The sequence below is a fragment of the Tauraco erythrolophus genome, chromosome 11 (assembly GCF_009769465.1).
Source record: "Tauraco erythrolophus isolate bTauEry1 chromosome 11, bTauEry1.pri, whole genome shotgun sequence".
NCBI lineage: Eukaryota > Metazoa > Chordata > Aves > Musophagiformes > Musophagidae > Tauraco > Tauraco erythrolophus.
The window spans coordinates 3,899,411-3,925,293 of NC_141475.1; the positions used below are offsets into that span (position 1 = coordinate 3,899,411).

The window sequence follows — 25,883 nt, forward strand, 5'->3', positions numbered from 1 at the left end:
CACACTCAGAGTGGCAGGCAGGCACACACACAGAGTGTCGGGGACGGACACACACACACACACACACACAGTGGCAGGTGCACGCACACAGAGTGTCGGGGACACGCACTCACAGTGGCGGGAACGCGCACACACACAGAGTGTCTGGGACACACACATAGTGTCGGGAGACGCACACACAGAGTGTCGGGGACGGACACACACACAGAGTGGCAGGTGGGCACACACACAGAGTGGGGGGGACACAGTGGCGGACACGCGCGCACACACACAGAGTGTCGGGACACACGCAGTGGCAGACACACAGAGAGTCGGGGACGGACACACACACAGAGTGTCTGGGACACAGTTGGGGGGAGACACACACGCACACAGTGTCGGGGACGGCCACACACAGAATGTCGGAGAGACACACGCACACACAGTGGCAGACTCACAGAGTGTCAGGGACACACATACACAGTGGCCGACACGGACACACACACACACAGTGTTGGGAGAGACACACACACACACACACACAGAGTGGCCGACACACTCACAGAGTGTTGGGGAGACACACGCGCACACACACAGTGTCGGAGACGGCCACACACAGAGTGTCAGGGACGCGCACACACACACACACAGTGTCGGAGACGGCCACACAGAGTGTCGGACACACGCACACGCAGTGGCAGAAACACAGAGAGTCGGGGACGGACACACACACAGAGTGTGTCTGGGACACAGTTGGGGGGAGACACACGCGCGCGCACAGTGTCGGGGACGGCCACACAGAATGTCGGAGAGACACATGCACACACAGTGGCCGACTCACAGAGTGTCAGGGACACACATACACAGTGGCCGACGCGCACACACACACACAGTGTTGGGAGAGACACACACACACACACACACACACACACAGAGTGGCCGACACACTCACAGAGTGTCGGGGACACACACAGTGGCGGGAGACACACGCGCACACACACACACAGTGTCGGAGACGGCCACACACAGTGTGCCAGGGACACACGCACTCACAGAGTGTCGGGGACATGCACTCACAGTGGCGGGAACGCGCGCACACACACACAGAGTGTCTGGGACACACACAGGCGCGGGCAGACACACACACACAGAGTGTCGGGGACGGGGACACACACACACACACACACACACACAGAGTGGCAGGCACACGTGCGCACGCACACACACACAGAGTGTTGGAGAGAGACACAGTGGTGGGCACGCAAGCACGGACACACACACACAGAGTGTCTGGGGGCCACACACAGTGGCAGACGCACACACAGTGTGTCGGGGACACGCACACACATAGTGTCGGGAGACACACACACAGTGGCGGGCGCACACACACACACAGAGTGTGTCGGGATGGACACACACACACACAGTGGCAGGCACGCGCGCGCACACAGAGTGGGGCACACACTGGCGGACACACGCACACAGAGTGTCGGGGATGGACCCACACACACACACACACACACACACACACACACACTCTCACACAGAGTGGCAGGCAGGCACACACACAGAGTGTCGGGGACGGACACACACACACAGTGGCAGGTGCACGCACACAGAGTGTCGGGGACACGCACTCACAGTGGTGGGAACGCACACGCACACATAATGTCGGGAGACACGCACACACAGTGGTGGACACACACACAGAGTGTCGGGGATGGACACACACACACAGTGGCAGGCGGGCACACACACACAGAGTGGGGGGGACACAGTGGTGGACACGCGCACACACACACACACACAGAGTGTCGGGACACACGCACACGCAGTGGCAGACACACAGAGAGTCGGGGATGGACACACACACACAGTGTGTCTGGGACACAGTTGGGGGAAGACACACACGCGCACAGTGTCGGGGACGGCCACACACAGAATGTCGGAGAGACACACGCACACACAGTGGCCGACTCACAGAGTGTCAGGGACACACATACACAGTGGCCGACACGCGCGCACACACACACAGTGTTGGGAGAGACACACACACACAGAGTGGCCGACACACTCACAGAGTGTTGGGAACACACACAATGGCGAGAGACACGCGCACACACACAGTGTCGGAGACGGCCACACACAGAGTGTCAGGGACACGCGCACACACAGTGGCGGGCGGGCACACACACACAGTGTGTCGGGGTCAGACACACACACACTGGCAGGCACGCGCTCACGCACACAGAGTGGCGGACACACACGCACACATAGAGTATTTGGGACACACACAGTGGTGGACACGCACACACACAGAGTGTCGGGGACGGGCACACACAGTGGCGGACACACACAGTGTTGGGGACGGACAGACACACACACACACAGTGGCAGGTGCACGCACACAGAGTGTCGGGGACATGCACTCACAGTGGCGGGAACGCGCACACACACAGAGTGTCTGGGACACACACACAGTGTCGGACGTACACACACACAGTGGCGGGCAGGCACACACACGCAGAGTGTCAGGGACACACGCACACATAGTGTCGGAAGACACACGCACACATTATGTCGGAAGACACACACACACACAGTGGTGGACGCACACACACAGAGTGTCGGGGACGGACACACACACACACACACACAGAGTGGCAGGCGGGCACACACACAGAGTGGGGGGGACACAGTGGCCGACGCGCGCGCACACACACAGTGTTGGGAGAGACACACACACACACACACACACACACAGAGTGGCTGACACACTCACAGCGTGTCGGGGACACACACAGTGGCGGGAGACACACGCACACACACACACAGTGTCGGAGACGGCCACACACAGTGTGCCAGGGACACACGCACTCACAGAGTGTCAGGGACACGCACTCACAGTGGCGGGAAAGCGCACACACACACACAGAGTGTCTGGGACACACACAGGCGCGGGCAGACACACACACACACACACAGAGTGTCGGGGACGGGGACACACACACACACACACACACAGAGTGGCAGGCACACGTACGCACACAGAGTGTTGGAGAGAGACACAGTGGTGGGCACGCAAGCACGGACACACACACACAGAGTGTCTGGGGGACACAGACAGTGGCAGACGCACACACAGTGTGTCGGGGACACGCACACACAGTGGCAGACATAGAGCGTCAGGGACACATGCACACACATAGTGTCAGGAGACGCACACACAGTGGTGGACACACACCGTGTGTCGGGGACGGACACACACACAGTGGCAGGCACGTGTGCGCACACACAGAGTGGGGCACACACTGGCGGACACACGCACACAGAGTGTCGGGGATGGACCGACACACACACTCTCAGCGTGGCAGGCGCGCACACACACAGAGTGTCGGGGACACGCACACCCACACATAGTGGCGGACACACGGGGGGGGACACACGTGCACACGCACACACAGTGGCGGACACACACACAGTGTCAGGGATGGACGGACACACACACAGTGGCAGGTGCACGCACACAGAGTGTCGGGGATACGCACTCACAGTGGCGGGAACGCGCACACACACAGAGTGTCTGGGACACACGCACACATAATGTCGGGCGCGCACACACAGAGTGTTGGGGACACACACACAGTGGCAGATGCACACACAGTGTGTCGGGACACACGCACACACAGTGGCGGACACACACACAGAGTGTCGGGGACGGACACACACGCACACACAGTGGCAGGTGCGCGCACACACAGAGTGGGGGACACACGCACACGCAGTGGCAGACACCCAGAGAGTCGGGGACGGACACACACACACAGAGTGGCAGGCACGCACCCACACAGAGAGTCGGGGATGGACACACACACAGTGTGTCTGGGACACAGTTGGGGGGAGACACACGCACGCACACAGTGTTGGGGACGGCCACACACAGAATGTCGGAGAGACACATGCACACACAGTGGCCAACACCCTCACAGAGTGTCGGGGACAGACGCGCACACACACAGAGTGTCGGAGACGGCCACACACAGTGTGTCGGAGAGACACGCACACACACAGTGGCGGGCGGGCACACACACACAGTGTGTCGGGGTCGGACACACACACACACAGTGGCAGGCACACGCTCGCGCACACAGAGTGGGGCACACACTGGCGGACACACGCACACAGAGTGTCGGGGATGGATGGACACACACACACACAGAGTGGCAGGCAGGCAGGCACACACACAGAGTGTCTGGGACGCGCACACACAGTGGTGGACACGCACACACCCAGAATGTCAGGGACACACGCACACACAGTGTTGGGAGACACGCACACACAGTGGCAGACACACACAGAGTGTCAGGGACACGCACATGCACACAGTGGCGGACACACGGGGACACACATGTGCACACACACACATAGTGTCAGGAGACACACACACACAGTGGCAGACACACACACACAGAGTGTTGGGGACAGACAGACTCACACACACACACACACACAGTGGCAGGTGTGCGCACACAGAGTGTCAGGGACACGCACACACATAGTGTCGGGAGACACACACACAGTGGCGTACACACACACAGAGTGTCGGGGACAGACGGACACGCGCACACAGAGTGTCAGGGACACACACACACATAGTGTCGGGAGACATGCACACACAGTGGCAGACACACAGAGTGTCGGGGACACACACACACAGAGTGTCAGGGACGGACACGCACACAGTGGCAGGTGCGCGCACACACAGAGTGGGGGACACACAGTGGCGGACACACGTGCATACACACAGAGTGTCAGTGACACGCACACACAGTGGCAGACAGAGTGTCAGGGACGGAGGCACACACACGCACACACAGTGGCAGATGCACACAGAGTGTCGGGGACACACACGCACACACAGTGGCAGACACACAGAGAGTCAGGGACGGACACACACACACAATCACACACAGTTGTGGGCGCAGACACACACAGGCAACCACACATGTACACACACCCCTACAAACACACAGAGTGGCGGCCACACACGTACACACATGCCCACACATACACAGTGCTGGCCACACACACTGGGACAGACGTGCACCCAGCGATGTGCCCAGACACACTCATGGGAACAGACACACATGGCAGGTCGCAGTCACACTGGAACACAAACACACAGACACGTGCAGGGAGGGACACGCGCAGACCCTCAGCCATCCCCCCCCTCCCCCCCATACACAATTTACCTTTCCCAATTGTTGATGAAATCCAGTAAATCAGACATGAGGTATTTGTGAGCACACTTGCTGGGGAACAAAGCCCACACAGCACGAGACAAGGTTTCTCTCATCCTAAGACGGGCCATGCATTGTGTGCCCCTTGCCATCCCCCCGAGGGCTGATTTCCCACACACAGCGTAAGCAGAAGTGCCCGATGCCAAAATCGCAGGGAAAATAACATACCTGTGGGTCAGACTAACAACCCCCATTAATTCTTGAGTACCTACATTCTGCTGCCATAGGTGCTCTTTGCAACCCACATCAAAAGACATTTTGATTTTTTTGTGACCTTTCTTGCAATTCACTATGAAGTTTTAATTGAAAGACAAACCAGCACGCCCACTGATGAGTGGTTGTCTTCCTCAGCTTTGTTCAAAGCCTTGCAATTATTACCATTTCACAAGCAGCAGACCCTTTTTGTTTGCCTCAGAGAGCACGTTATGCCGAGGTATCATGATTCATTTTGATGGCAAGACACTGTGTTAGGGTTGCACAAGACCACCAGGGTCAGTACTTCAAGGAAACAGCTCTTAGGATGTAAAAAATAGCCCAGAGTCCCCCATGACTGCAATACCAGAAGTACAAAATAGTTTTGGGAGAAAATAAAAAAAGTCATCTAACCCATAGACCTTCAGGGCCAAACAGAACCTGGGTATGAATAGCTCTACACTATTCACTCACTCATTTTTCACACAGTTGCTCTAGCCAATATGGCACTAAGGAATTCCCTATCTTTCAATAAATTATTAATTAAAAATGGGAGGGGGGGGAGAGGGGAAACCACCAAACCCTTGCAATGCTCAGCATGCTAAAAACACACCCTGAGGTCAGGTACTGTGTCACGGGCATACCCGGCAAGAGCAGCTGAAGCAGTCTTACATGCAGAATTCCTTTAGCAGGCTCCATCCAGCACAGGCATCTTCCGCTTTTGGTTCAAGTTTGAGTCCCAACAGAGCTTTATTTTATTGTCGCAGCCCCGTGCAGTCTCACAGGAGCACATCTGAAATGCGACCACCCACGTACATTCTCTCCATTTTCAGTGCCAACAGGTGCTGGAGGTCAGCCACCACCACCATCCCCACAGCAAAGTGTTCACAGAGCTACAGAACACACCTGACAGCAAACGGGCTCTGCTCTTCTGGCACGAAGGTGACTTTCTGACTGAAATCCCAACTGCCAGTTACCCATGCGAGAAGAATAGTCCTCTTTAGGCAAGCTCAGCAGACAGACACATTTTCAGAGGTAGAGATAAAGAAACAGAGGTACAAAATTTTGTTCTGCTTTTTCTGCAGCACCAGGGACAAGGAAACAGCGACATTATCCCCCTAATGCAGAGACAGGAACCTCTTCCTTAACGCTGGTAAAATAAACCTTTCAGGAAGTCACTAGTGGGCTGCAGAGCAACACGCATTTGAGCTACCAAATACCAAAACAAAAAATGTGATGGCTTTCAAAACTCTACAAAATGAAGTCACAGCAGCATCTGCAGCAAAGGCTCCAGGCAGTCAATCTAAGTGCTGCACAAAGCACCCAAAAAGGTGCCTAACAATCAGATACTGAGTCTCCTGGAGCAGTCTCACTAACCTCGATTCCAAAGCCTCACTTCAAAAATCACCTGTGCTATCACACGTCACAGAAAAGCCCTTTAGCTGCAGCCCTTTCTTCTCCAATAGCAGTCACCATCAAAGGCTTTGCCATTCCCATGGAGGATCAACAGTGGTGGAATGCTGCTGTCTGTCTGACATCAAGTGTTTTAGCTGGAAGCCACTGGAATTTTTAGTGCTTGGTCTGCTGGTCGTCTTCTTGAACTTTACATTGTGTTTTTACCATGAAAAGTTAAATCCTTTGAGTGGAAGATGGTCAAGATTTCTAATCAAAAACAATACATTTAGATCTCCAAAGACAGAACAACTGATTAATATTAAACAGCACTGAATAAAGAGGAAACAGACAATGGTAAACAGAAAATTAACAGTTTTTCCACATACCCAGTGTTCTGCACGTGCATTCTCTTGACCAATCACCAGACAGCCCCCCCAAAAAAGAGATGATGTTTTATTGTCTAAAGTGTTGCAATACAACAAATACATGATCTGTACAAAGGACACAATAGAACAATTTTAAATACAATCAGGAGAAAGAAGTCCCCATATTCACAGTCCTCGGACAACATCCTATACCAGAACCTGAACCAACAATTTAAAGATTCACTAAAAAAAACCCCAAACAAGTTGTTAAAAAATTTAAAGGTCTCCCAAGAGTCTATGGGTGTATTGTCTTACAGCAGAGATCATGGGGTATTCTGTGAAGGGTCACAATGGCATCTTATTGCCCTCAATGCTGATTTTCACTGCATGGGCCGATCTGCTTTTTTTCCTGATATCTGTGAATTTCCGCATCTGTTTGTCCAGTCGACTCACCCCTTTCTTAGAGGTCCCCTGGAACTTAAAAAATAAAACTAATAATTACCACTGAAAAAAAGCAGACGTCCCAGAGGTTCAAGAAAAGCAATGCACGCAAGGTGAGACCTGCAAGAGGGAGCTGATGAAGCCACTGGTTCCAACTGGTTGCATGTGTGGGCACGTGCACACGTTCTCTCCCCACAAAGTGGATAAAACGGTTCCCCCAATATCTGCATCGCACTCACAAACATCCCACAGTAAAGCCTTCACGTTACAGGGATTAATAACGGTGTTAGTTGTTCACACATCAGCTGAATATACAGTTTGGCATAGTTTTGTCTCCGTTCCGGCTGGAGTTTAGCGTTGGAAATATACTGCACTACAGTCTCATACATACAGGCTTCCTGTGGGGCGAAGCGTTTTAGAGACAAATACACAGCAACTGAGGTGGACTGAGTTGACAGATCATTTCCAAACCGCCATTTAAAGGCCACTGATTAGTACTTAGAAAGCAAGAGGAAAAAGGGAGTGGAGGAGGAAGCAAAAGAAATGCCTAAAACAACCATACAAGTTATTAGAAGAGTTATTGCATTTCATCTCTGTATTTTAACTGCAAATGAAAAACCTAGATGACACAGCAGTTATTTTGCACAGATTAAATACAGTGATTCTGTAAAAAATGCCACTGAAGACAAGCAGCGAGGACCTTCTAATCCACAGCCATTAGTTCCTAGAAAGCAATCTCCCCTAACTAGACAACCGAAACAATAACTGATGGAAACTTCACACCTTTAAAGTCTGGGGGAAACAGATATCCAAAACATGCTACTTGATATCTGACAAAACACATCTACTAGAAACGGAACCTCTTGTTCCCATCACTGAGGAAGGTGCTCCTGACACACTGATTTTCAATAAACTTTATTCATAAAACTAGTCGCTATTCATTGAAATTACATCTGGAATTTCAGAGTGATTAAAAAAATATTTTTTTTTAAACAAATAAATACCAAGCTTAAACTCAACAGTTATCTACCATTTGTGCTAGCCTCTTCCTGTCACTGTCAGTTTGTGGCAGCCCTGCTCACAGAACTGAAATGCAGACTAGAAATTGTTGAAAGATTTCCCACGTTGATGTACGCCATTTACTGATCTCCCTCCACCCCACATTCACAGCAGGGGATTCTTCTCCCCCTTGTCTGCAGGTGTCTCATCCTCTGCCTCCTGTTAACCTCCCCTAAAGTCTCACATAACTCAACTTCTTGAAAAAGCAGGTGTGAAAAACACCTTACTTGGTACCAGTAAAACATCACCCACAGATGTCAGCATACAGCGACAGGAGGCCCTACACTAAGGGCTGACCGTTCCCGTGTGCCAGTTCAGGTAAACCTGCAGAACCCAATTAAGTCAGAACAGCATTCAAATCCACAGGTGGTGCAAAGCTATTTCTGAGCACAAGTATTTTCACTGAACACTTGTCACGTGGGTACCCTGAAGCTGTTGAGGCAGGTATTATGGCAGATGTTATGTGCTACAGCCTATTTTTTCCTGTACAAGTTACCTTTGAGGTCACAGTACAGACATTAGAACACAAGGAGAGTTTTCCAGGTTTAAATTAGGGTGTACACACTCCTTTCCTGTATGTGCAAACTGCCAACAGCTGAAGCACATGCACTGTTCACACCTCCCTTGAGGGATACCTCTCAAACTTGGGGAAGGCAGAGTGTCATGGCTACAGGGGCATCCTGTTGCCTTCAATGCTGAACTTGATGGCCCGATGCACTTTGCTGAGTCGTTTCTGTTCAGCAAACCGTCTCTTGTGTTTTTCCAAGCGACTAATACCTCTCTTAATAGTCCCGGGCTAGAAACAATATCTCAATTAATGCAAGAAGGAGAGAGAACAGCAGAAAGCACAGTAATTATTACTTTTTCCATTTACATGTATGCTACCATGTAATCTGCTTTTAAATTAAACTGTACAAGGTAGATGGCTGAAGCAAATAAAGCAAGGAAAAGGCCTCTACTGAAAGTGTTAACATATACCAAAACCTCAAAATTTTCCAAACTGGAATATTATCAGAACATGATACAAAAATTGGGAGAGGTATAAAACTATCAGTGACACACTTATTGAATTGCAGCTTTAGTTTAAAATGCTCTACAATAAGAGGCCTGTATCAGATTCTCACCTAGAGAGAAACTCTAGAACAGTTAACATGAAAATCTCTTTTTCGTAAGAGAATCAATGATACCTGAATGGAAGCATTTGATGAGCTTAAACCAGCCCACTTGATAGCACAACTTACTGTCTACTCAGATTAGAAAAGGCACTTAAAAGAGCTATCACATCGTACAGTAACGACAGCAATAAGGTGACAGATCTCAGGCTTAGAGACAGCTCAGGCACAGAGTGACTAGGAGAGGCCAAGCTATCCCCACACCGCAGTGCTTACCCTGGAGGACTCCATCTCAACATTCCACTTTGGCCTGACCACATAGTCCTTGTTGGAAGGCATGGGCACCCTCGCACGGGCACAGAACCCGGGGTCTCCGGGTCTAAGAGCCCTGCAGAGAAGAAGATGTGACTGCTAAAGACAAATCTTGCACAGAAAGAAGCACAAGCAATATAGCGTGTTCCACCTCTGAAACACCGCATAACTGTTGCCTCTAAAACCTCAAAACAAACTGCATATTGTTAGTACCACTGAAATGCTTTTTTCTAATCAAAATTCTAAAAAAAAAGAAATAAAAATCCAACCTACTTTTCCTCTCCAGTTAACACTTTCTCCAGGTCCCTGCGGGGAGTCTGACCACCAGAGCTGCAAGAAAAATAAAATTTTATAGGAATCTACACACAGAGCAAGCAATTTTAAAAGAATGTCAAGTGTGGTAAAAGAAAAGAGAGAGGTCATTGTCCTTTTATTTCCCTTAGTATTAACACACCACTTTGTTTTTTCTTGATGGGAGTCTTAGAAAGAAAGACTTTATGTTTCTGCCTGCTACTCCTACCTGCTCAGTCTCCTTCGCTGAGGCATCTGTTCCAAATCTCTCTGTTCCCTCTCTTCTCTTGTCATGCCTTTGTAGTTTGAGGTAAGGCCAAAGATGGGTCGAGACCATTCATCTATTAAAAATAAAACATAAAAGAAATTGGTTAATGAACACTAGGCCTCTGAAGTTTATCTCCAAACCATTCTGGTGACCAAATACAGCTTTCAAAGTTTATGGCAAGTATTTATGCTTCCTTTCAACCAAACAAATTATTTTTGAGCTCTTCATCTTTCAGCGAAATCCAGCCTTGTGGACAGTAAGAGCGAGCTTTCATCCATAGAGTCTCTTGCTGTTGCCTGCTCTTTTAGAATCTCTCTCAGCTCTTAGAATATATAGTCTTAGGAACTCCTGCACGACAGAGTGAATGTTGTTTTAGAAATATGCAAAATATTTCCAAAAGAGCAGAATAGGTTTATAATCAGTTTGCAGTTATTAGGATGGAACACACTAAACGTAAGACTACAGCTGTTTAAGCAGTAACCTTTCAGACGTCATTTAAGATCTCTCTGAAGTCCATGGAATGTCTTCTGGCAGCACCTTCCTACCTTCGTAGCATATACATGAGGTCTGTAAAAAGCTATCTTGACTCCCCAATTTTCCTCTTGCTTGCTGTCTACTGAAAGGCAGCACTGTTATCATTCACTCATGCATTAGAGTCTATTTGCTAACCAAGAAAAAAAGAAGGACTACAGTGGGAAAGCAATGGCATCTGGAAAAAAAAAAATAAAAAATCAAACAACGTGAATGGATACATTCTTTGTGGGCTAGAGGAAGCAGTGGAGTCAAGGAAGGCCTTTGGATGTTATGCTTTACACCACCTCTGGAGGCCCAGGCCCCACTGTAGGCTGTTTTCTTCCTGCCTTTGGACAAGCTGAAATTAACTGGTTAGTCATGAAATTGACTAGTTAGTCAAGAGAGAATTTGGGCAAAATAAATGCCATCCTCTGGTTTAGAACAAGAATGAAAGAAACCAGAAAAAGTGCAGCAGAGAAATTGATGTAACAGCATTTGTTAAGAGCTCTACAAACAAAACACGATGACACTGATTAGTGAGATTCCTGCTTTGCAGAATTAATTACACTACAGACAACAGCAAAAACCATGCGACTCAGACTGATGCAGAAATTAAATTATCAGTGAAATCTCACTGAGGCAAGGCAAAGGGAGATTTACATACTGATTAGCTTCCCTGCCATATCCTTGTTGGGTCTCGACTCTTTGGGGTGTTTGTAGAGGTACATCACAGCTCGTCCAATGCCACTGTGCTTCAGGGTCTCTTGGCTCACACTGGGCAGCTGCAGGGTGAAGGAAAAAAGTCAGAAAATAGCAAGAAATAACATCTGAACATTAACAGTGTCACTGAACAGCAAAAAGACCAAAACTCACCTTCATAATAAACTTGAAAAAAATGAAAATTTTTCCTTGCCCCACTAGGAGTTGGTTAAAGCATCAAACACCAAAACCTAGAAATCTGCCATAACATTCTTGGGTTTTATATGCAGAATTCAGTAAATTTCCGCAACTATTTACTCCAAATGCTCTTTTGCTTCTATTACCCAAGAACTGAGTTACTGCCTTCAAAGCATTCATTTTATAAAGATAAAAACTTACAGGGCAAAAGCATTCAAGTAATCAGCTTAGCTACAAACACTCAAAGTCTACACTGAATATGACAGGCTTTCTAGTGCACGGCACACTTCAATAGGCCAGAAAAGAGAAGTGACCACAAGAGGTAAAAACAGAGCAAATAACTCTTCACTAAACTTTCCACATAAACCTGCAACAGGCAGGCAGGGCCAAATAATCTCAATTCAGGCAGAACTCTTGTCAATTATTAGCAAGGAGAAATATTTCTAGAGCTTCAGTCAATTAAAGCCAGCTAGTGGTGCTGCAAGAAAAATTTCACTTCACTATCAAGACCACGTCATGCTTATTTTATGAACGCAGCAAAGACAAATTAAAGTGACCAATCACAACATGTAAGCCACTGAGAAAGACAGAGGCGACTAAGCAGTTTAGATTTATCAAAATCTAGAAGTGCCATAGCAAATAACACCCTAAGAGAGGGTCTTCATGTGTGTAGGTCACCTGAGACTCAGAAACATCCTCTGGCCTGCTGCTAGCAGAGCTATTCACTTTGTTATGAAAATTTTACCCGTCTTCACAACAATTAAGTGCCTGAAGTTCTCTAGTCAAATTTTGCTCAGCTAGACAGCACGCCTAGAACATGAGACTCATTAAAATGACGCAACTGTTAAACAAACACATCTAATTTTGCAGTTCGCTTCCTTGCATATTTCACAGCACAGTCCATCAGTAGCAGCTGCAGTACATTTATCACCAGACATTTCCCTAAAGCACATGATTGTAAAATCACAAATCAAATATGGTTAAACGTCAGTTTCAAACCTCCTGCAGGATCTTCAGAAGCTCCTCTCGTATCTTTAGTGCTGGCAGACTTCGGTCTGGAAGAGGAGAAAGCCACTCTTTGATGGCAGACATAACACCACTATCAATGAAAGTTTCTTTGAGATCCTGCCTAGAAAGTTTAAAAAGAAGCCACAAAGTCATATAATACGTCAAAATCTTAAGACATGATGTTCCTGAAGGAACACAATAGTGCATTTGAGTTTGTTTCATGTTAAATTAACAGGTAGAATTGGGAAGAATTTTAGGTTTTTGAGGCTACCTAGTTCCAGCATTCACTTGGAAGAAATACAAGTGTTTCACTGCATACTCAGCACAACTGTAATCTCACTCCATGAAATCTACCAAATTCCCAATGTTCCTCCCCAAGATGACAATTAACTGGAAGAATGACAACTCACTTTTTAAGATGCATAACTACAGTTGGTAGCAAAGTTAATTTCTTTAGTGCTGGTTTCTTTTGTGTATTCAGCTGTCGATCCTCCTGTAAGGAGTTGAAGAATCAGTGCAAGTTACTCAAAAGAAGAGATCAGCCTCATCCTTCACAATATTTAAAGAAAAATGTTCACGTATTAAATGAGAAGTGCAACTTTGGCAGAATTACATGAACTTTGTATCCTGCTCCATCTTCCTACAGCCCCAAAACACATATTATATAATGACTTCTCTTAGAAAAGGGTCCCCATCTTAGTCAACATTTTCCTTAAAAACACATTAGGTAGGAGATTCTCCCTAAAATAACATGTTTTTCTATGTCATGATTAAGGTCTATTGCAATAAACTGGAGGTCTGCAGAGTCCTCTGTGCCAGCCATGCACAGATAACCTAGAAACTTTGTTAGTAAAATCTCACCTGGACAACAGAAAACCAGCTAACCAAAACAGTGAGAATATGCATATTCATTTCACTTAGGAACATAACTGGATAACCTAAAGCTTCAGGATGAAGCACAGGGTAATTAACATAAGAGCACAGAAATGCACATCATGCTAAAACAAAGTCTGGGATTCACAGCAACTATCATCCAAGGCCATACTGTCACTATCTGTTCAGCATTTGGGCTCCCATACCAAAAAGAGCCATTACAATCAACAGATTCGTGTCCTGCTGTGGTAATTCCTTTCCACTCATCTTAATACACTGACGGCAATTTCTGCACAATGTTGTTTTATTGCAAGGGAGGAGATTCTTCTAATGCCCTTCATGCTCCAGAATGGTTTGACAGGCACATACTAGAGAACTAAAGACACCACAATACCAGAGATCAGCTCCTCCTTCTCTCCAATATTTCAAACTTTATGGCTTCATCTGAAACGTCTGGCAATTATCTCAAAGACTGAGAAAGTCTCAACTGTCTCCCAGATCGCTATTTCACTCTCCCTTTCCTTCCTAAACACATCATCCTTCTTATCTTGTTCTCAGGAAGATTCTTTACATGTTGCCATTATTTGTAAGATTCCTCTTTCTAAAGTTCCCTGCATATTCCTCCAACTGGTTTTAATAAGTTTTGCAGTGCTGTTAATTTGATTGCTACTGCAACAATAGCAGAACCACAACAGACACCCGACAAAAGGTACGACGCCGATAAACCTTGCACAGTAACGTATTAAACATGACTCCTTGAAAAAGCCCATTTGCTAAGGTAGAGCTTCCCATAATTCTGTTGCTCTACCATCACTTAACCACAGTACTGTCATTCAAACAGTTTAGAAAAGGGTTCTTCTCAGGAACAAACCCTGAAGCGTTACATATGCTAGTAACTGTATGACGAAAGTAAAACGCAGTCCATTTCTCAGTCCTTGACATACTTATTCATGTATTTTATAGAAAACATATTCATCCCTTTTTATAGGGCGGTTGATCTCAGTGATCAAAGTTTACCAAGTCAACTAATTTTAGTATTTAAAATGAATAAATATTTTCTCCAAATTTTAAGGGAAGAAATGTTTTAATTCAGAACAGCAAAATAACGTTTTAACAGTTACTTGGATATTGAAAGCTTTCCATAGTGTACCGATTACTCCTCCTGAGTACCAGCCATAGTTCTGTATTTCGCTGTCGCAAGATTTTCCCATAGAACAGAACTGGATTTTAAGATGTCTTTGGAGTCTAGAAAACTCACCTCAGCAGCTTCATTCATCTTCACAATCATAGCACTGACCACGTCATCCGCGTCACTAATGAAAGTTCCACCATCACGGTTTCGTCGACGCTTGCCACTCATACTCTTCTTTCGTTGCAGCATCATATCAAAATCCGACATGAAGTCCATACTGAAATGCGAGAAGAGAGTTTGCTGATGGTCAGAAAAAAGGTTGATCTTACTTTGTAGGAAATAATTTTGTATTTCTGCAGTGTAACCTTTGAAAAAATCACCACTATATCTACAAGCATTGCATCTCAAGGTCCCTGAAAGATAATTAGTTATCGTCAGTACGCAAACTGGGAAACCAGCAAAGGGCTTCAGTGGCTCTGAGATGCCCTCAGAAGTCTGCAAGACCTTGTGGAAATAGCTAACGACATGCACACATGTAACATCCACGGTTCAAAACATGCTAAAGCTGTCACTGAAGCTGGCGAGGATTTAGCTCTCCTGTACCTGCAATGACTCTGATGCTACTGGAACAGACAGAAAGGAAACAGGAGACATGCTGAGGGCAACTCTTGCCATACCTTATCCCTTACAGCAGCAGAGAAACACACCTGTGATTCCAACGCTGAATTGCTAAAAGTAGAGTTAGATGTTTGTTTGGTTAGACATTAGTTTCAGTCAGGTTTCGAGGCAAACCATGAAATACTGTTCTTTGAAGCAGCACAGGTGATCTGCTATTGACTGCCAAGTGACTAGGCAGTATGAGCTGAGAGAGGGCCTTCTGCCGCAGTCCATGAGAAGACACAGTCCCGTGCCTTTCTGAACTAAGCAGCCTAGCCAGTCTTTGGAGGAGCCCTCTCACTAACGTGTGCCATTTGCTGTTAACAAAAAAGAGTTCAGAACACACTGACTTACTGCTTTCCTCTTTTGATGTTATCATCAGAGTCTGACTCGTCTGCTGTCTCCTTCATGTCAGCATCACCCTTCTCTTCCTCCAAGTCTTCCTGGTTAAAACCCTGATGGGTAAAGACAGTGCAAATCAGGGTATGGATTACGATTGAGCATCTACCCATGCACCTGACTCTGATCCTTGACACGCTGCTGTTAAGTCTGCAGAGGATCCAGAAGATGAACAAAGGCTTTCTAATTTCACCTGTAACTTTCACACCAGTAACTCTCCCAACAAAGAGCTATAAATTTAACCCAAAGACTACCTCAGTGAGTCCCAACAGATACAAAGCTTCCCTCCTGATACAGCACATCTCTGAACATGAATTCAAACCCAAAGGGGCGTTCCGGAATACCTTCCCATGAAGACTAGATCTAGCAAGTGAACAAGACACAGCCACAAAAACACTTACTGTAAATTCCTCTTCTTCCTCATCACCAGATTCTCCAAATATATCTGCAATCAGGTTCCTGTGAAGGTTAACAGTAAATTTATCTATTTAGACTGCAACAGTGAGAAATGCATTTTCTGCAAAATTTCTAATGACTGTGTGGAGATCCAGCTTTCATTCTGCCACCTACTACTGACCTTCCTCTTCACACCACCAATGAAGGTGGACAATCATTCTGTGGTTGGGATTCATCCATTCTCCATTCATGATCAGTCCTCACTATCTGCAACCCTGAAGAATTTCATATTCCCAGAAGCACTTACTCTTGTTCATTTCCAGATTCACTGTCACTGCCGAACAAATCTTTCTCTTCTTTTTTCTTCCCAGCATTCTCTTTTCTTTCTTCCTCTTCTTCTTCTTCACTATCTGATACAATGTTTTTCTTCCTTTTGTCAGATTTCTCTGAAGCAGCATCGCTGTCTGATTCTTCAACATCAGAAAGGATTCGTACTTTTTTTGCAGCTGTCAACAGAAAGGAGCATTACAACATGTCCTAGTAGCAGAGGTGGTAACTGGTACTCTCAAAAAAACTATTAGCTCAAATTCAATTTGGACAAGAAGGAAGCTGACTAGCCTTCCTACACAAAAACACTGCCATTTCTTAAGAAACATACCCATTCTAAAATCTGTTTTATTCAATCAGTAACTGAAGCTTCCATACACCACAGCTATTCATAAAAACCCTGTAATTTCAAATCTGACTCTCACCCCCAGTATATGAAAAAAACAAGGGAAAAACGACTAGAGAAATAACAACAAAGTAGAGGAATGACTAACAGGAATAATCAACACAACAGATGCCAGTATAAAGCAAGATCACTGCAGAGTCTTCTCCTTTATTTCTAGTAGACCTACTTATTACTCGTTAAGTATCTGAGATACATTCACACAGAAATGCAGTTAGAACAATAGCCTCTACAAATGCAGCTGTGCTCTAAAACAAATTTGCTTTACGGTTTCATGTCTATCTTACATGTTTTCTTCACACAAAAACAATGATTTAACTCTAACACTACTGCTTGTCCCATCACATTATTTTCACTTTATAGTTCCTTACGTGTTTTCTCATTGTCGTCCTCACTGTCAGAAAGGATAGCTGTTTTCCTCTTCACTGTCTTCTCCTCCTCTTTTTCTTCTTCATCACTGTCTGCTATTTTTCGTCTCTTAGGAGCTTCCTCTTCACTGTCAGAGCCCTGAAATCCTTCCCTGACATGTTCATTATCTGAAAGATGCGAATCATTCTGCACCTCCTCCTTCCGGTCCTCCCCATCACTCTCCTCAGACTCTATTTCTTGTTTGTGCCTGGAAACACTCTCGCTCTCCGAGTCGCTAGCCGGCTGTTTGTGGAGTTCCTCACTCTCCGAGTCGCTGGCCGGCTGCTTCTGGAGCTCCTCGCTCTCCGAGTCGCTGGCCGGCTGCTTCTGGAGCTCCTCACTCTCCGAGTCGCTGGCCGGCTGCTTGTGTGATTCCTCATTTTCAAAATCACTACTGTGATCTCTGTGAGGTTCTCCATTTTCAGAGTCACTCGCTCGATGATTTAAGGCATCTTCATTTTCAGAGTCACTTAAATGCCGATTTGGACGGTCCTCAGTATCAGAATCACTGTCCTTCCCTCCGTGAGCCGCTTCATTGTCTGAATCACTTCCATTGTGATTGGGAAGCTCTTCATTATCTGAGTCACTGTCTTTTTGCCTTGAGATATCTTCATTTTCAGAGTCTGTCATATGAGGCTCTCCCATTTGCCCATCATCTTCTCCATCACTGTGTTCATTCTGAAAGAGAAAAACAATCTCAGGCAACGAAGCAAAAAAAACTCTGAAAAGTAAACAAAAAGCGTTCTGAATTTTTGCTTGTCTTTCCTCCAGTTTTATTACCCAAGGTACTGCAAACTGAAATACATTCTACACAGAAATAATTATTAGACAATTTGCATCAAAGGACTATCAAATATTTCCGATGAAGAAAAACATTAAGAGATCAACGGAAGTCTGCCCAGCCTGCAGCTCAATCATATTTTGGAAATGGTTAACGAGTTTAAAAAACACTCATGCATGCTAAGAAGGGTCCAGTTCCTTGAGAGTAAATGCTTAGTGCTTTTATTTTAAAAAGTCAGACCTTCAAAGTGGTTTAGTCCAATCCCCAGTAATAAGGCAAGAAGCAGTATCTCGCACTCGTCATTTTCTTTTTCTTAAGATCTCAAACAGATGTTTTTTGTATGAAATACATTTTACTGAAACTGCACATGCATTACTTTCCAAGTGAAGCTCGAGAGTACTCGTGCCTTTTCCTTCTTTGCCAAGGAAACTTATTTAAGAACGTGTCAAGACCAAAAGCCTACCAAAAACAGGAATAAAGTTTTAGTCAGACCTTTCAGGCTATTATGAACAAGTTTTGTGTTTCAATGTGTTAGAACAGATTCAACGCTTCTCTCCTTTAAGCTGGAAGTTCCCATGCCTATCCGGACACCACAGACAACCTGCGCACAAATACACCGATCTCCGTAAAACTTCAGAATTGAAACACAATCCTTTATGTCTTTTTCTACATGGCAAAAAATATTGAGCTACACGCTCCATTTTTGGAAAAAATGTCACCTGTCAGTATCATTACTGTCAACATCTTGTTTTATCTTTCCTACATCATCTAATTTCTACTTGGGAAAAGAAAAAAAAAAAAGTCTCAGTTGCATTTACCTCAGAAAACAAACGAGACTCTTGAACACCCATTTCGTTAACTCAGTACACCTCTCCCAGTCACTGTCACGATAATCCCGCTTTCAACTGAAAAGAACAATACTGTAAAAGGAACAACTTTTCTACAGACTCCACTCCACTCTTCAGTAAGGCTTTCCTCACAGTTAATTTTGTCTCAGCTATAGACACCTTCCACTAGCATATCTGCAAACCGAGTATTTCTTGTCCTAGGAGATACTTTAAGACCTGTATGTCCCGGAGCTTCCAAATCCTTTTTGTCAGTAATTGAATTTCCTTGGAAAGGCAGAGCTCCTATCTATTTTTATTTTCTGTAGTCATTCTACTCCCACATTCAGAGCCATACGCAATAATGCAGGTTTATCTATCATACACCTACAACAAACAATACTATTAATCTTTAAAACTTATGATTAAGAAGGAATTTTAAATAAAATTAATTTTAACTGCTTTTAGGAACTACTCCCTCCAGAAGTACGCTAAGTAGTAAATAACATTGCTTTTTAAGATTTTGGACTGTGAGTAGCACTCAATAATAACTTCTAAGTTACTGCAGAATCACCAACAGAATGTTACTGCAAAACGGAAAAAAATCAGGACTAGATAATTTTAGAATATGCACTTCAAATACAACTTCACTATTTCCATGTTACTTAATGCTAGATTATCACAGCGGCTGTTTTGTAGCTAAGTGAGTACCTTTCCCTCTACTGCTTGTTCCTGTCTGTAGAGCAGTGCTAGTCTTTTGAATCACGCTGGTGGTACTATTCAGTATTTCTCCTTACAGAAAGGAAACATGGTTCTATTAAAACCTGAATTCAGAATTTTAAAGAACTAAATATAAAGATTAAGAAGTTACAGAATTGAGGGTGCACAGCTGAGGAAGAGCACACACGTGCTCAACTGCTGATCGTTATGGCATTTTATTTCTTTTTTTCTTACTAAAAAATTAATTGCTCTCTCCTGCCCAGTATCTCCCACATAAACTAACATTTTCTCTGACTGTATTATTTAAGATTAAAGAAAACTGCAGCTGTAAACAGAACAGGACACGGAGATTTTACAACAGTGTTACAGGTAAGGTCATTGAGAAGTACTGAAACGCAGAGGTCTACACTGAAATTGATGTCTCTAATAACAGAAATTCTTTAATCCTTATTTTCCTACCATTTAATTTTTGGTGGGTTTGTCTGTCTTCTCTCGATTTCAGATGGATAATGCTGAATAGGTACTGATAATTAGGTCAGTAATAAGCGATTTTGCTAAACAAAACCAAGGAAAACAATACAAATACTCCTGTTTGAACTATTAGGCTCATCGACTGCCAGTCTGGAAAGTCTTTGGTGAACAAGTAAACAAAACTAAAAGCCAACTCATATCCACTACGATTCTTAAATGTTTCTAAGATCAGAAGTGTGGCTGCAGGTTATATATCCACCTATTAAAAGTATATTACTAAATTACATGGAATTTCTTATGCAAAATACTTGGTACAAAGTCATCGCAATTACACAGCATTACTACTGAAGCGCTTTACAATATACTGAATCTCTGATCTGTAGCTGCAAACCAACAATCACTCTTGAGAATGAAGACGTCTGGGGAGGAGGAGCAGATACACATTCTAATTAGCTCACGCTGTGATTACACAGTGCTCTGCACCCTGGAATCCCAGTGTGCAGTGGAATCAGCAGCTGAACTCTACTGTAATATAACCACCTACAGAAGAACCACTAAGACAATACAGGTATCCTCCCAGAGACTGGGCAGAGAGGCACCATCTCCTCAAGTCCTGAGTCTGGAACACACGACCAGAGCTAACCCAGACAGCACACAGCTCTATCAGTCCAGGCAGTAAGCCTCGCAGAGAGATGACACACACTACCTCAGACTCCGCACATCAACACGACCGAGCATCTTCTAAAGCTGAGCGGACAGAGCCGACTTGCTCACAGCCTACACAGAACAGACAGGCCCTGTCCGCAGCCATCAGTGCAAAGGTCTTCTGAATACAATTAATGAAATCTGTGAATGTTTCGGAACACACTTGATATAAAAAGTGCATGCAACTTTACAGTAAGATGACTAAACTCTGTAGGACAGTCTCCCCTCCACTCACCCCCCTCTTTTTTCTTTTTACTAGTTCGTCTCTAAAAAGATGTTTTCAAATAAATGAGTACGTCATTTTAGAGTTGTCTATTTTTCCTTTTCCAAATATTTAATTTAAAAAAAAAATCAGACATCCTCAAAAACAAGTAGGTCTCAGGTAATTGCTACTGCATTTTTCTCTAATTCCTTTGCTTTCTTTTCTTCCTCCTCTTTATCTATAAACATTTTAATTGAGATGTCCTTAATTTTTTTTAACTGAAAGAACTCTGTAACTTGAGGCTTTAGTACAGTATAAAATAAAGAATACAGCAAAATCAAATTTACAGTGTTATCTTTCTACATAAAATTTTAAGTCAGCAAGTAGTTTACTGGATCAACATGCAGCCACTTTTAAGAGGTACTACTTTGATAATTTAGTAAGTTGAACAAAATTGACCCATCCACTTCAATCTCATGAATGACAATCGTTAAGCTAAGTCATACACAACCATCACAGGCAGATCAGTAAGTTTCTGTTTTCACAAATGTAAGATATTTGCGTATGCTTGTTAACAGTCACAGTCAACCCATAACTTAATTCATGAAGACAGCAACAACTTGATGAAAGTCTAAGAATCTAAGTCATTAAAGATTTCCATATGAGCCTGACTTGTACAAACACTGTAAACATGATTTCATATTCATTACTGTACTAAAACTATGTGTTATCTAATTCTATTTCTCTAAAACAGAATTGGTAAGGACATCAAGGAGAACATTTATAGATAAAGTGGGACTGGGGGAAGGAAAGCCAGAAAAGAATTGTGGAAAAGAAAAACCCACATACCTGAGACCTACATAAGTAAATCCTCAGGATTCCCCTTTTCTTTAAAGTTAAGAACCTGAAAAAAAAGTTTGAAAGTTTAAAACTTCAGTTCTTTAGATCTGAGATCTAAATTAGAGACGAAATAGTAATTAAATAGACTTAACTGATTAGGCTGTCTCAAAGATTTTATTATCTTTGAGTGTCATTCCTCCCACATATTCCTATAAGATGAAGGAAATAAGAGGATGAGAGAAAACTTAGGGTAAATAATGTGATAAATCACTGAAAGCTACTCCTTTCAGATACAGCTGCTGAACATTTTTGCATTTTGAGTTGCATTCTGAACTTGATGTAAGCAAACCTGAGAATTCAAGCCTTTATAACAAAACAAAATAATCAAATGTTTATGATTTGAACCGAATCAAATAAAGTACTAAGGCCTAAAGGTTCACATTTGCTATCGGATGGAAAGGTTTTTTAGTTAGATTTTTTTTTTCTTTGGATTTTTTTTTAATGGACTTTCAGAAGTATTTTGTCTGCAGAGGAATATTCAACAGCCACCACAGAACAAAGCCCTTAAGATACTGCAGGCACAGGAATAGGATCAGTTAACATTGACAGCAGATCCTAGCACATTCTGGTTATTTAAATTTGAAAAAGACATGCTGAATGTAACTAATAGTCAACTACTTGTTCTTTAGAACAGATTTTCAACTACTTTGCCACGTAAATAAAATTAAAATCCCAGAGAAGTACAGAAGAGTAAGAACAAATGACCACGTTCTCATACACAGCAGGAAAAACTTAATATTGTAGCAGCAACATGACTCTCCATGCTCTCATCAGCGTATGTTTTTTCATTAAAATGTAAGTACTAAATCCCAATGAAAGACAGTTATTTCTCCCATGCTGAAAAACATATTTTCTCCCACACTGAAATCCTAATTGTCACAATAAGAGATGCTGCCTTACACCAAATCACTTTCTTCCATTGTAAATATCAACACCTTTTTTTTAAAAAAAAATTCCAAATCTGCTTTACACTCAAATTCAAATAAATAGAAAGAACTTTCATTTTATACGTATATAAAATCTGCACCTACTTTCTAACTCTGAGAGAGGTATGAATTCAATAAAGAGGTGGAGGGGGAAAAAAAAGCAAAAGAAAACGGATTGCAAGTTATACCACAGCACAGCTGAGCCTTTTGACACGAGTCTGTTACAGTATGTCACATCATGCATTTTAAGTAATTTTAAAAATGTATAACCACTGAAAACCCAAAGTCAATCCTGATCTTTACAAAAAATGCAACAAAATTTGCAGAACAGAACAAAACTGCTTTCATTACAATTTTTAAGAGTATCAAAAAGTTGTCCGTAACATAACTTTGCTGGCACAAGAAAGGTCAAAATTCACAGATCAAAATTATTCGTTCCTAGTAAGACCTGATGTAATTCTATTTCAAGTCACAAAAAAACCCCTCGAAATTAAGAATAACTCCAAAATTGTCCTAGTAATCTAAAGGGAACCTTCGCTTTCATTAGAATCTCTTTTCAACCAAAATGGTCAATCCACAAGTTAAGTGACTCTCCCCCAAATACAACTCTGGCTCAAAACACCACCACCTTTTTCATGGTGTAGACCTCTCAAAGCAAGAACCTCTTCAGAGGAAGAACAACTTCTATTTAGGAACCTTAAACTGCTCCTGTTCCACATGGAGACCTACTCGTTTGTGAATGACAAGGGGAAAATATAGCACAAAACAGACTTGAGAGTCAACGCTCGCATCTGAGTAAAGATGGAAGATGGGAGGGCATCTATTCTTTGGTAAGGAAATCTATGCCTCCATAATGTGTGACTTTACGTTACTGTGCAGAATTTTAGGTAAAATTCCAAATTCCTCATAATTCATTCCTTAGAAACTGAAACCCAAAAGGTTTATGTTCTGGCAATTGAGTACAACAATATTAAACTTTTTTCTAGTAAAAAACCGTGAATGCTGTTGTAACAATTAAAAAGAAAACTAAAAAATACGCTGTGCTACTTATTGGTCAATAGATTATCTGACACATTTCCTTCCAGGAATAAAGTTTTGCCAGACAGGATCCTGAAGAACAACTGAATAAAAATGTAAGTATTAAGAGGATAAAGACTTCTTAAATAATAACAACAACAAAAAAAGTTAATAGAACAGTAATCTGTAGCTAGACAAGGTTCCAGCAGTACCTCTGAATGGTGCCCTACACTTCCATTCTCAGATCCAGAGTGCTGCTCATTTCCTTCATCTTCAACATCAGATCCTGAATCTCGTTCGTCTTGCACTGGAGTAGCTCCACCATCATCTGCCCCGAAATTAAGAGAAGAAAAACTCAGTGACGTTTCCCAGTGTTTAAAAGAGCACTGACAGCTACGACGAACATAAAGCCCGGATCTACTGGGAAGGTCTGGAACAAACCCACCGCAGATACCCCCGAAGAGATCACAAAGCTGCTTCTCACACGCACGCAAGCAGTGACCACACACTAATCAAAACACCGAAATAATAACGACGAAGAAGCAGCCGCTGTGCTGCGATCCTGCCGGCGGACCCGGCCCGATGTCCGCCCAGACCCGTGCGGAGCCGGCTGCTGACCGGCGGCCCGGGCATGGCTCCACCGCCGCCGCGGCGCCCCGGGGAGGGCGAAGCGCCCCAGGAGCGGCCACCGGGCGCACAGGCCCGGGCGGTCCCCAGCACCCTCCCCCGCAAGGCCCAGCGCCCCGGGCGTCCCTTCCGCAGGGAGCGCTCCCGCGCCGCTACCTGACTGGTCCCCGCCGTAGTACTCGTTCTCCATGGCGGGCCGCCGGCCCCGCCTCCCCGCCGAGGCCCCGAGGGCTGGCGGCGAGGCGAAGCCCCCAGCGCCGCGCTCGCCGCTGGGGCCCGCCGCTTCCAGACGCCGCCGCCGCCCGCCTCGCACAGGCCCAAAATGGCGCCTCCCCTCCGAACGGCCGGCAACCGCCGCTGCGCATGCGCTAAGAGCGGTCACCGCCTTCCCCCGCGCGCCCCCGGCGGGGGCGGCTCTCGCGAGGCTTCGGGGGAGAGAAGGGCCGCCGCCAGGGGGCGCCGCGCGCGGGGGGCGGGGCCGCGGCCGTTACGTCACCACGCCCCGCCCCGCCATTGGGGCGGTTTGCGAGGAGGAACACGGGGCGGGGTGTACGTGCACCAAACCAGAAAACAGTTATTATTTTTTTCCTCCCCATAAACATTTTTTTTCATTTTTTCTAGAAAATAGTTTGATTTTAGGCTGATAACGGACGTGCCGGGGAAACCGAAGGAGCCTTTGAGAAAAAAGGCTGTTTCGAGCCCTTGCATCACCATGGGAAACGCAGAGCTGTACAGAAGTGCAGAATGGTTACTGTAATAAAGGAGTTTCCTTGTCTGAGCCCTGTGGCTCGTACAACCTATGTTCTCGTGCCAAGACAAAAAACCCCAGAAAACATTGGATGACTGCTCAAACTCACAGCCCAGAACTGCATGGGAGTCGCCCAACAACTCCCTTCAGCTGGTCTGAGGCACATCTGGCAAAAACGCCGCCAATACTGCTAAAGGACGCAAGATCAAAAGTTTCGTCTATTGCCTTGAACAGA

The 25,883-nt window shown here is 44.9% G+C and overlaps 1 protein-coding gene across 3 annotated transcripts; it reads right to left on the minus strand.

Moving 5' to 3' along the window:
* Positions 1-7,299: 7,299 nt before the first annotated feature.
* Positions 7,300-25,142, minus strand: IWS1 (interacts with SUPT6H, CTD assembly factor 1). Of its 3 annotated transcripts, XM_086618223.1 has the most exons (15): positions 25,057-25,142; positions 24,486-24,601; positions 17,691-18,405; positions 16,897-17,095; positions 16,595-16,652; positions 16,149-16,249; positions 15,264-15,414; positions 13,543-13,625; positions 13,124-13,253; positions 11,892-12,009; positions 10,676-10,787; positions 10,429-10,485; positions 10,120-10,231; positions 9,367-9,527; positions 7,672-7,708 (listed from the first exon to the last, which is right to left on the minus strand). In XM_086618223.1, exons 1-14 carry the CDS (start codon positions 25,088-25,090, stop codon positions 9,399-9,401), a joined length of 2,115 nt encoding a protein of 704 aa, XP_086474349.1. In that variant the 5' UTR covers positions 25,091-25,142; the 3' UTR covers positions 7,672-7,708; positions 9,367-9,398. The 3 variants fall into 3 exon arrangements, with proteins under 3 accessions (XP_086474346.1, XP_086474350.1, XP_086474349.1); XM_086618220.1 differs by lacking the exon at positions 9,367-9,527 and having other exon boundaries at positions 7,300-7,708; XM_086618224.1 differs by lacking the exon at positions 9,367-9,527 and having other exon boundaries at positions 7,300-7,708; positions 25,051-25,142.
* Between the last annotated feature and the right edge of the window lie 741 nt (positions 25,143-25,883).